Source organism: Galeopterus variegatus, unplaced genomic scaffold (assembly GCF_000696425.1).
Source record: "Galeopterus variegatus unplaced genomic scaffold, G_variegatus-3.0.2 Scaffold1244, whole genome shotgun sequence".
Classification (NCBI taxonomy): domain Eukaryota; kingdom Metazoa; phylum Chordata; class Mammalia; order Dermoptera; family Cynocephalidae; genus Galeopterus; species Galeopterus variegatus.
In genome coordinates, this window is record NW_007727355.1 from 145,351 (window position 1) to 157,030 (window position 11,680).

At 53.6% G+C, this 11,680-nt stretch overlaps 1 protein-coding gene across 1 annotated transcript; it reads left to right on the forward strand.

Annotated features, from left to right (window-relative positions):
• Nucleotides 1–1,558: 1,558 nt before the first annotated feature.
• On the forward strand, nucleotides 1,559–11,270 carry KHSRP (KH-type splicing regulatory protein). The gene is made up of 19 exons (XM_008575839.1): nucleotides 1,559–1,600; nucleotides 1,699–1,795; nucleotides 2,401–2,439; nucleotides 2,749–2,788; nucleotides 3,674–3,723; nucleotides 3,988–4,059; nucleotides 4,867–4,924; nucleotides 5,217–5,391; nucleotides 5,582–5,680; nucleotides 6,098–6,196; nucleotides 6,307–6,409; nucleotides 7,116–7,216; nucleotides 7,335–7,479; nucleotides 7,558–7,718; nucleotides 7,807–7,916; nucleotides 8,353–8,441; nucleotides 8,521–8,721; nucleotides 8,805–8,882; nucleotides 8,967–11,270. The coding sequence occupies exons 1-19, from the start codon at nucleotides 1,559–1,561 to the stop codon at nucleotides 9,242–9,244; spliced, it is 2,037 nt and encodes a 678-aa protein (XP_008574061.1). The 3' UTR covers nucleotides 9,245–11,270.
• Nucleotides 11,271–11,680: the final 410 nt, after the last annotated feature.

Here is an 11,680-nt window from a genome sequence, read left to right on the forward strand (position 1 = left end):
CGCGGGGTCGCCGCGGGGGGGCCGGGGCCGCCACGGGGTCACGTGGGCGGTAGGCGGGGGCCCCGGCCCTCCCGCGGCGCCTCGAGTGGGCTCCCCGTGGGTGACCCCCTGCAGGGGGTGGGGGCGTACTGGGGGTCAGCGAGAGCGACCCCGGGGTGTGCAGGGGCCCGGAGATCCGGGACTCACTTTGGGACCCCCTCTGCCCCAGTACACACGAGGGTACGTTCCACTCTCCTGGAGGCAGAGTCAACCTCTCCGGGCGAGGGTCTGTCTTCGCTTTCTCCGCGTCAAGCAAAGGGCCATGTTCGCCCCTAACCCAATCCCATTTCTGTCCCCCCTCTAGAAAGAAGGAACTTGGGGGGTGGGATTCTTTCTCTTGAGTCTGGAAAGTAGAGAAGGATCCCTTTGGCGGCCGGAGTGGCTGAGCCTTTGGGCAAAATGAGGAAGGGGAGCACAGGGTCTGGCTCTTTGATGCTTTGGGGTGGCTTGAAAGCATGGTCTTTCTCTATGGGAAAGCCGGGAGGGTCCCACCCGGCGTTTTTGAGGGGGGTTGACAACAGGGAAGTGTCACATGCTGGTGTGACTGACCTCCCCAGCTTCATTCGCAGCTTCCCCAGGGCCTGGATAGGTGGGGGCCGGTAGCATGAAAGAACTTTGCCGTCCTTTCAGGAAGCAGACCCGCTTAGGCCCTTAGAGAGCACTCGGGCTTGTCCCAATGCCTCCGGGGCTGGGGACTGGCTCCTCCCCAGGTGGGAGGTCCCGTTAGGTAAACGCCTGCGTTCTTGCCCAGTGTGGTCTCTGGCTTTCTCACCTCTGGAGTGGGGTATGTTCTAACATGCATTTGACCTGGTTCCACACCGGACTGTCTTGATTCTGAGGCCATTTTAACTGGGTGAGTTGGTGTTCTCAGTTGGAGTGGTGTAAAGCTCCAAGCCCCATATGGGTATCCCAAGAGCTTTGGCTCAAGGTAAGTGTTAAGAAAAATTTTGAGAAAGGTGGAAAGATAGATCCTTAGCTCAGGTCTCTTTTGGGTTTCTAAACCACAGACACACTCTGGTCTTAAGTTTGTTGGATTGGGGTTTGTTTGAAGTTGCTCCTCGTGTGTCTATAAAATGTAACGTGTTCCAAAAAGGTCTTTTGTTTTGGTCAAATGAGGATTTCGGATGCCTTTAAACGCTTCCTTGAGATTTGTTCAATTAAATTTATGTAAAGATTTTTGAGGGTGAGGGAGATAAAGAAAAGTTGTACTCTTCGGTATCCCAGAAGAACCAAGTTAAAAATCACACTTTCTGGTTCTCCATGCTGGGGTTGCTGGCACAAGGAAGTGTGTGAAAGCTCTTGTTCATGGAGATGACCTGAGGACTCTCCCTGGCACCCAAGCTTCTGATCCTTTCACCCCTGGAACCAAGTCACTGGATTATAGCCTGACCACAAACAATTTAGACACAAATCCCATCGAGAAAGGGAATTTTAAAATTCCTGGTTAGATCCTGAGAATCTTTGGGACCTTAGGTATAAACTCCTTCTGGGATGTCTCAGCCAACAGGCTCTTCCCTAAATGGGGAAATGGGGCCGCTCCCAGGCCAGCCAGCAAAACCTGGTGGGTTTTCATAAATCAGAGATGTTCCAAAAAGTTGACCTGAGAGCCCTGGAAGGTTGGTTTTGGTGGTAATACTGTACTTACTACTTTATTTCTAGATCGCAGCCAAAATTGGAGGTGATGCTGCTACAACCGTGAATAACAGCACTCCCGATTTTGGTTTTGGGGGCCAAAAGAGACAGTTGGAAGATGGAGGTAACTCCCACTGCTGCTTTTAGCTTGGGAGGAAGGGCTGGGGTTGGGGGGCTTTTGTTTGTGGTCAGGGGACTCTGCTATTTGTCTTCTAAAACCTCAGCAATCCCAGCTTTGTTCATTCTTTTTGTTCAGTCTGCCATCCTGAGGTATCAGGTGGCTGAGAGGAGGGCAGATTGATTGTGATTAGGTTGAAGTTGTAAGTTCCCGAGATCATTCCTCCCCTTCTGGGAGGCTGGGGAAACGTGCAGTAGGTTAAAGTCTGGCCTGCTCTAGAGCAGGCAGCATTACCCAGAGTAGCCAGGGATCAACTCTAGATCAACTCTATTTTTATCCAGCCCCCACCCCAGAGGCAGGTCCAGTCCTAAACTGGAAGGACTTGGGGGCACCATCATTGTTCACTAGTTATAAAGGGCTTTTTACTGAGTGTTGGTAGCGGGATTGACCAAGCCTGGCCCACCTCGGGGTTGCTCTTGGCCACGCTCCTGCTCTCATTTTGGGGGTGTGGGAAGAGGGGACTGTTTACCCGGGACATGTGGCATGAGTGTTGGGTTTGAGGCAGGCGTGGGTGGGTGGGTGCTGGGTCTGACGTCCTCTGTCTTTCACAGATCAGCCGGAGAGCAAGAAGCTGGCTTCCCAGGGAGACTGTAAGTCCATTCAGCGATGCAGGCGGAGGGCAGCTTCTGGGTATTGAGGGTTTTAGGAGTTGGGAGCTAGAAGCACTGAAGAGACAGCAGCTCTCCTTTGTGGAGGCTCCTGGTGTTTGTAATCTGGGGCTCACGAGTTTTAGAGGTCCCAGAACATTCACAGTGCTCACCAGGTGCTTGGGCAGGCTCAGAATTGCTGTGGTAAGCACCAGGTGCCCCTTGTGGGGGGCAGAGATACCTTGGGGCAGGCAGTGTTGGGGTGCTCAGACAGGAGCTAAGGTAGTCTTTCCTTTGGGTTTCTCTTTGCAGCAATCAGTTCTCAGCTTGGACCCATCCATCCTCCTCCGAGGTAAGTTGTGGTTTGGAGAACATGTTGGTTCCTCAGCTGACTGGCCTTTCATACTGACTTGGGAGAGCATTCTATCTGGGGGCTGCACCATTAGGATTTTATCTCCTGTTGCTGGTTGACCAGAAAGTGCACAGACAGGGCCAAAAGGAGCTGCATTCATTCCTTGTACCAACCTGTCTATGGGGAACAATCCGCTGTGACGTTGGAAGGGCGGTCTCTTGTTGCCTCCTCCACAGGGGGACACTCAGACATCTGTCTTCCTAGAAAAGACTGGGGAAGGGCCTTGATGTTCTCTTGTGCGTCTTCTGCAAATTTCTTGTTCCACTGGTGTTGGTAGAGCCTGGGGGTCTTTGCTGCCTCTTTGCCACACTAGGTAGACTTAGGTGAATCTCACATGGGTGGTTTGTGAAGGGCCACCATTGATCTTTTTTTCTTTAATGGGTCAGTAGTTTTGTAAGATTCAGTAAAAACTATTTACTAGAAAAATCAAATGAATAGGATACACACCAACTTTTTTCTGTTATTAGAGTCAACAGTAAAATGACTGTTAGATTGCTGGAAAAGTGTCAGAGTGCTTGCTCTCACTTTGAACTGGTGGGACTGTACCGGCCATGGGCCTCACTCCCCAGACCAAGCCTCTCTCGGTGCAGATGTGGAAACCAAGGCCTTGAGAGGTGGTGTGACCCACAGTGGAGAAAGGGAGCCCTGTCTGTAGTCAGACTGCTTAGGCATGTGGGGTCTTGGCCCCATGTTGTAGGAAGCGGGTCTGCAGCCAGAAGCATCCAGGGCCCTCCAGGGCAGGGGTTGTGTCTTCAAGTTACCTTCTAGGTCTTCCATTCTCTTCCTTTCCCACTTGAGACTGACTTTCAGTGTCTCTCTTTGCAGGACTTCAATGACAGAAGAGTACAGGGTCCCAGATGGCATGGTGGGCTTAAGTAAGTGTGGGTCACCTTGATCAGGGAGGCTCATTATCCCCCCCTTTGCAGGGACAGTGTCCTGTGAGCCCTGCCAGCCCAGCAGTCCTGGTTCAAGAGGGACTCCTGTGTCCTGCTGTCACTTGTTCCTCCATCCCTCTGGGGGGAGGACAGGGAGCTCTCAGAATGGCTGCTGCCCTCGTTATTACCACCGGGGCCAACGACCCGTGCCACCCCTGGGCTCTCTCAGACAATCACAGCTTTTCTCCTTTTTTCTCCACCTAGTCATTGGCAGAGGAGGCGAACAAATTAACAAAATCCAACAGGATTCAGGCTGCAAAGTACAGATTTCTCCAGGTATGAGATTCCTGCCGGAGTGGGGGCTGGGCTCAGGTCGGGTTCTTTGCACGTTCCATTAATCACTAACTTTTGGCAAGACTGCATAGAAGTAAGGTGGACTGGTTTTTGGTGGTGGTTACTGTGCATCTGGCTCAGCGCAGCATCTCAACTAGTATAGTGCATTGATGTGTAGCTGCGACGCTTTTTTTCTTTTTACGGTTGTGGGAGACATACTGAAGTGGAAGGTCTAGAATTGAGCACAGGATACTCCATAACAGTCACCTTGTTCAGAACCATTATGTTAACTTGCCACCTATATGAAACATTCTCTCGTTGGGACAGGGCCATCCGTGAGGCAGGTGATGTGTCAGAAAGAATGATAGCTTTGAGGCCAGGCCCGATTTAAATCCCAGTTCTGGCTGTGCATCTGATCTCAGACAAGTTGTTTTACTTCCTTGGAAGTCAGATGCCTGAGCTGCAACACGCTTGCTTGGCAATGTGAAGCACATTGACTATAGAAGAAGCTTATGTGGTCAGCAGTGGTAGTGCAGATGGCCCAGGTTTGGGACTTTCTGGAATCTGCCTCTCTCTTCTCCTCATCTTTTTCCTAAAAACTTCTCCCTGCATTACTGGATTTGAAGATTTCTGACCTTGGCTTTGCATTGAGCAACCTCCTAGGTGTTTGGGTGGGTAAATTGACTTGTCAGGCTGCCAGGTGGCAATGCATAGTGGCCATGGGTTCTAGAAGTTTCCTCATCTCCATGGCGGGCCTTTTTGTGCCCACAGGCCAGGGAGGGCACTGACCCTATCTCCTCTTCTCTCCAGACAGCGGTGGCCTGCCTGAGCGCAGTGTGTCCTTGACGGGAGCCCCAGAATCTGTCCAGTAAGTCCCCTCCTGGGCCTCTCATTGGGACGAGGAGAGCAGGCAGAAGACCTCTTGGTCCCTTTGAAAACTGGGGATGACTTCCACCCCATGGCTGTACTGGCAGGTTGATTCCCCAGAATCCTGAGATCTGGGAGACCTCTGGGCCGAATAGCACCAGTCCTAGCGACTGGCCCCTCTTCCTCGTCATCTGTCAGATACACTTGTTGGGGTCGCCATCACTGTGAGCTGGGTAGGGCCACCAGACGAGTACCCTTTCTCAAGTGGTGTCACTTCATCCTCCCCTTCCCAGGAAAGCGAAGATGATGCTGGATGACATTGTATCTCGGGGTCGTGGGGGTCCCCCAGGACAGTTCCATGACAATGCCAATGGGGGCCAGAACGGCACTGTGCAGGAGATCATGATCCCTGCCGGGAAGGCTGGTCTGGTCATCGGCAAAGGCGGGGAGACAATTAAGCAGCTGCAGGTGAGTTGTGGCCCCGGGGACAGGTGGCTCCTTCTACCCCACAGAGTTTCCCCTCCTGTTTATGTGCGCGCACACCCCACTAGCCTCTTTGCAGAGGCTTTTATCCTTTAAGCTACACATGCTCCCCATCTGCACAACCCCCAGAAGTTCTGTGAAAGCCCAGCACTGACTGTTAACTTTGGTTGTAAAGGAACGAGCCGGAGTGAAGATGATTTTAATTCAGGACGGTTCGCAGAACACAAATGTGGACAAGCCTCTGCGGATCATTGGGGATCCTTATAAAGTGCAGGTGAGCATGCCCCAGGGTGGTGGTGGGTTCTGGAGAGGGGCCAGTGGAGCTGGTAGCCTGGGGTCTGTGTTCACTAGAGATCTGTGTGAACATGCGAAAGATGGAGAGGTTTTCAAGAGCACTGGCTTTGAAGTCAGCCCTGACCTCTTGTTTCGGTGCTGGGCTATCTCCCAGCTGAGTGTGCGCAGGCAAGCGATCTCAGCTCTGACCTTCTGTTTGTTTATCTGGAAAACGGGGCTGCTGACAGTGCCTGCCCGTTGGGGCAGCAGATAGATAGTTCTGCAGGGTTCTGTGTCCAGCACAGCAAAGCCTTGTCAGTTCTTACTGAGACTGGTGTCCTTTTGGGCATGGGTGGCTGGACAGGCACTGTGGGGCTGCAGGACTTGCCCATGTAGACTGTGCCATGTGTGTTCACAGCAAGCCTGTGAGATGGTGATGGATATCCTCCGAGAACGCGACCAAGGAGGCTTTGGGGACCGGAATGAATATGGGTCTCGGATTGGCGGGGGCATCGATGTGAGTGTGGATGGAGGGCTGGGGGCGGGGCGGATTTCTCTCCTGGCCAGAGGGAATCAAAGCTGCGGGATGAGCCCCAGGGTGACCCTTCAGCCTCCCTTCCTCCTCAGGTGCCAGTGCCCAGGCATTCTGTCGGTGTGGTCATTGGCCGGAGTGGAGAGATGATCAAGAAGATTCAGAATGATGCTGGTGTGCGGATACAGTTTAAACAAGGTCAGGGGCCTAGCCCAAAAGATGGCAGGGCAGGATGGGTATGTCTGCTAGCCAGATCAGTTGTTCCGTCACTGGATCCATTATAGCCAGTGGAACCCCTGCCACCTGCCCCCTACCCGGCCATCTGCCCTCCCTTGGGAGGCGAGTTCAGGCAGCTTGCACTGCAGTTGGTCTTTTCAGCCTCTTTGGAGTGCTTCCTTGCTCCTGGTCTAGTCATCGCGGTTGGTGATATGTGGTCTTTCCAAGTCCAGAGGGACTGTATCTTCCTGTCCCCATCAAATGGCCCATCCTGGCAGGGCAGCCTGGGCACCCAGTGGGCTGGGTCAGATCACTACACCAACCCAAGGCTCTTGCCAGTCCTCAGTGAGAGGCTTTGAGCACCACATCTGTGGGAAAGAGGGACCCCTGTGTTGCTTTTCAGAGATTTGTTGTTCTGTAAAATTTAGTTAGTTCTGGGGGTGCCAAATGTAGGAAGGAGCCTCAGCTGCTACCCCAGCTTGGCAGATTGGTTTCCTTCTAGGAGAATGTGGGCCTGCCTCCTTCCCCGTTCCTGCGTAAGTGGAGTTTGGGGAGCAGCTCTTTTGAGTCTGAGATATGACACATCTGGCTTGGCACTATGTCTGCCCTGAAGAGGCGATATTGCAGGAGTTTGGAGTTTTGCTTTTCTTTTAAATCAGTTTCTCTGCTCTCTTGGTGCTGGCCTCAGATGATGGCACAGGTCCTGAGAAGATAGCTCACATAATGGGACCCCCAGACCGATGTGAGCATGCGGCCCGGATTATCAATGACCTCCTCCAGAGCCTCAGGGTAGGTGGCCTTGGGTACACTGAGAAGGACTGGTGGTGGGGGCTGGCCTAGCCCTTCCAGGGACGTTCAGGGACCAGGATGGCTTCCTGTGTTCATCCTTCTCCTTCCTGTCTTGCAGAGCGGCCCCCCAGGTCCTCCAGGGGGTCCCGGCATGCCTCCGGGGGGCCGAGGCCGAGGAAGAGGCCAAGGCAACTGGGGCCCTCCTGGCGGGGAGATGACATTCTCCATCCCTACTCATAAGTGTGGGCTAGTTATCGGCAGAGGTAAGTGTGGCCCTTGTACGTGCTGCGTTCCTCACCTCTGTCCTCCGCCCTCCCTTCATTGTCCACTGTTCTCTGCAGGTGGTGAGAATGTGAAAGCCATAAACCAGCAGACAGGCGCCTTTGTAGAGATCTCCCGCCAGCTGCCACCCAACGGGGACCCCAACTTCAAATTGTTCATCATCCGGGGCTCACCCCAGCAGATCGACCATGCCAAGCAGCTCATCGAGGAGAAGATTGAGGTGGGCTCAGGGAGGGGTTCTGGAAGCCTGGGTCCACACTCCCATCTCCCACCCACTCACCTCGTCTGCTTTTCTTCCTTCCCTCAAGGGTCCTCTCTGCCCCGTTGGACCAGGCCCTGGGGGACCAGGCCCTGCTGGCCCGATGGGGCCCTTCAACCCTGGGCCCTTCAATCAGGGGCCACCAGGGGCTCCCCCTCAGTGAGTGTTCCTCTCAGCTTCCTGGGGTTTGGGACGTGGGGGGGTCACCATGCTGGCAAGAAGAGCTACAGGCCCATTTCCCTTTGTCACTGAGAGAAGTCCTCCACCTCTCAGAAATGCTGGCAGTTGGGGTTCAGACTGGCCTGTTTTATAGATGCTATTAGTCTCCACCTCGTGTGTGTATAAAGTACATACTGTTTCAGAGGCGTCATCCATACTTAGAATTTTGGTGGTTTCTGGTTCATGTCCCTGAGCAATCGTAGTCCGTGTCCCTTATGTCATTAGTAGTTATGTGCCTTTGCCAGGCACCCCATGGAGTCTGGTGGTCTGGGCCTTTGGCCCCCATTCCTGCAGCTGTCCCTGCCCCTCTGGTGGCATAGCTCCAGTCACACCAGCAGAGCCACTCACCTGTTCCCTCCTCTTTCTCGCCCTGCAGTGCCGGTGGCCCCCCTCCTCACCAGTACCCACCCCAGGGCTGGGGCAATACCTACCCCCAGTGGCAGCCCCCTGCTCCTCATGACCCAAGTAAGTGACAGGCTGACCAGGGAGGATGGGGCCTGGCAATTGTGCCCATCCCCTCAGCCCCATCCTTTTCTTCCTACAGATAAAGCAGCTGCAGCAGCCGCAGACCCCAACGCTGCCTGGGCCGCCTACTATTCACACTACTACCAGCAGCCCCCGGGCCCAGTGCCGGGCCCAGCACCAGCCCCTGCGGCCCCACCCACTCAGGGTGAGCCCCCTCAGCCCCCACCCACCGGCCAGTCGGACTACACTAAGGCCTGGGAGGAGTATTACAAAAAGATCGGTGAGTCTGCAGTGTGGCCAGAGGTGGGGGGCCTCCAGTCCCATCTTAGAGCGGTGTCCTCTGACCTTTCTCATCCCCCATAGGCCAGCAGCCCCAGCAGCCTGGAGCACCCCCACAGCAGGACTACACGAAGGCCTGGGAAGAATACTACAAGAAGCAGGGTGAGCGGGTGGCCCGGGGAGGAGGGCAGGCCGCAGGCAGCTCCTGCCCCACAGCTGCTCACCAGCTCCCCACTCCACCCACAGCGCAAGTGGCCACCGGAGGGGGCCCGGGAGCGCCCCCAGGCTCCCAGCCAGACTACAGTGCCGCCTGGGCTGAATATTACAGACAACAGGCTGCTTACTACGGACAGACTCCAGGTCCTGGCGGCCCCCAGCCACCTCCCACACAGCAGGGACAGCAGCAGGCAAGTGGGAATTGCCACCCTCCTCCTCCTCCTTTTTCCTTCCAACCCCCGGCCACCGTCCATCCTGCCTTAGTGGGTAGCGCCGGAAATCCCTTCCCCTGCGGGGTGTGCCCTTGATGCCGCAGCGGGGGCCATGTGGCCAGAGGTCTCCGGGAGTCCCCACGCGCCCGCCGGGGAAGTGTACGCTGGGTCCAGAGGTTGAAGGAAGAGGCCTCCCTCCGCCAGCTGCTTGTTCCTGTGTAACGCTGCCGTGATGCTGGGGGAGCTTGAAACAAACAGGTGGAACTTGTGGACTGGTGGGTAGTCCTGGGGGGAGGGGAGGGCGGCAAACAGCACAGAGGTTGGTCGCCGTCCCAGCAGCTCACTCAGAATCTGGCCACTTGGGAAGAAAATGTCTTATTTCCCCCCCCCCCCCTTCTGCATCACTATTTTGGTTTTCGTTCTTTTTATTCTTTTATTTTTTAAACCCATGATCTCTTTCCCCCATGTCCAAGTGACTCTGTGCTGCAGGCGGCCCTGGCTTTGGCAGGGCTGAGGGACCAGCCCTGGGGCCCCCGCCCTGGCTCGGCCTCCTCTGTCCTCGCGCTCGCCTCTGTGTCCCGGTCTTGTCTGTGAAGTGGGCATGACGATCGTTGCCACCTTCCAACCTACCTCACAGGGGTGTTGTGGGGACACCGTGATCTCTGAAATTGTTGATGTTGTGATGCGCCGGGAGCTGCCCACCGTCCTGAAGACACAGGGCACCCCTCCTCCCCTCCAGACTCTGAGCGCGCTTCTCTCTGCCTCTCCCCCTCTCTGTGGCCTGCTTCTCTCTTCCTGGCTGTCCTTCCTCCTCCTCTTCCTCCTCCTCCTCCTCCCATCAGGAGCAGAGTCTGACTTCTGCTGAGCCCCTGTAAGCACTTGACCAGACAGTTCACAAACATACATCCTTCCAGCCTGAGCCAGCCACAGGTTCGGGAGAGGGGCATCCCGGCCCCCTCCCTCCACCCTCCTCTCTTCCACCAACACCTCTAGTCTCCCACGCCCTCCCTCCCCTGCCCGTAGTGACCGATGCCTATCTCTTCCCTCTCCGCAGGCTCAATGAATCGAATGAATGTGAACTTCTTCATCTGTGAAAAATCTTTATTTTTTTCCACTTTGTTTTGTTTGGGGGCTGTTTGGTTTTTTTTTTTTTTTTTTTTTTTTTTTTTAGGGCTTTTTTTTTTTGGTTCTGTTTTTTCCCATTTGTTTGGCGAGAGAGCGATGGCTGCCGTGGGGGGGTGTGGGGAGCCCTCCCTGGGAGCGGCTAATGGAGTGTGCTGGGCTCTCTCTCGTTCATCCTGTGTCTCACATACTTTTTCTTTCAAAATTGGGATCCTTCATGTTGAGCCAGCCATAGAAGATAGCGAGAACTAAATTTCTGCCAAAAAAAAAAATTTAAGAAATTAAAAACACAAAGAGCAAAATAAAACCTATAAAATTATATATATATATAAAAATCTCTATACATACCCCCACCCCATTCCCAGCCTTCCCAAAACTGCCTCTTTGAGGGTAAAGCAATTCATTTTCTCCCTGCCACCCTTGGCCCTCTTCTTGTTTTTAAAATAAACTTTAAAAAGGAAAAAAAAGTCACTCTTGCTATTTCTTTTTTTTTAGTTAGGGTTGGAACATTCCTTGGACAAGGTGTTGGCATTGCAGGACCCCTCCCCCCATCAGCCCAGCCTCAGTCTCTCCTCCTCCTCTTCCTCCTCTTCCTCTCGCTCTTCCTTCCACTCCAGCTCAGCTCCTCGCGGCCCCCCTGCCCCCCACTCCCAGGACTGGTCTGATCTGTTGTCTTTTCATCTGTTCAAGAGATTGAAAACAAAATGAGAACAAAACAAAAAAATATTGTACGGCAGTTTTTACTTTTTATCGCTCGTTTTTAACTTCACAAATAAATGATAACAAAACCTCCCCGTGTCTGCCGGGTGCTGTCTGTCTCTATATCTCTTTCTGTCTCTGTCTCTCTTTCTCCCCCCACTAGAGTTTGGAAGCAGATGTTTGTTCTTTATAGATGTTGTAAAAAAGCCTGATAATGGTGATTGGAAATTATAAGCTTTGTGTTGTGTTTGTTTTTCTTTTTTCCTAAAAGAAGCAAATATAAAATAGTTTTCTGCAGGCACATTGTGCTTTCTGAACTCTTCCTTTTTTTTTTTTTTTTTTGGTTAAATAAAGTGCTTTTTGTTTAAAAAAAAAGAAAAAAGAAAAAAAACTGCGTGCTGCCGCAGTTGTGTTTGTGGAGGAAACATGCTGAAGAGGAACAAGGCTTAGCCAGTGAGACTAGGGTGTGGTCGCCCAAGACTTTGCTGCCCTTCTGGTGTACAGAGGGGACAGCAGGCTGAGCCACGTAGTGCTGTCTTCCCCCACCCCACTTTCCCTCTGGGGCTTGGGGAGCGAGGCACCCAGGAGGGTCCCCAGGGACAGGTGTTCCCATGGATGCAGCCACACAGCAAAGCCATGCACTGCGCCTCACAGGAGTCAGCCTGTTCTGTTAACCCTGAGGTGGAAACCTAGCCTGTGCCAATACTGGGT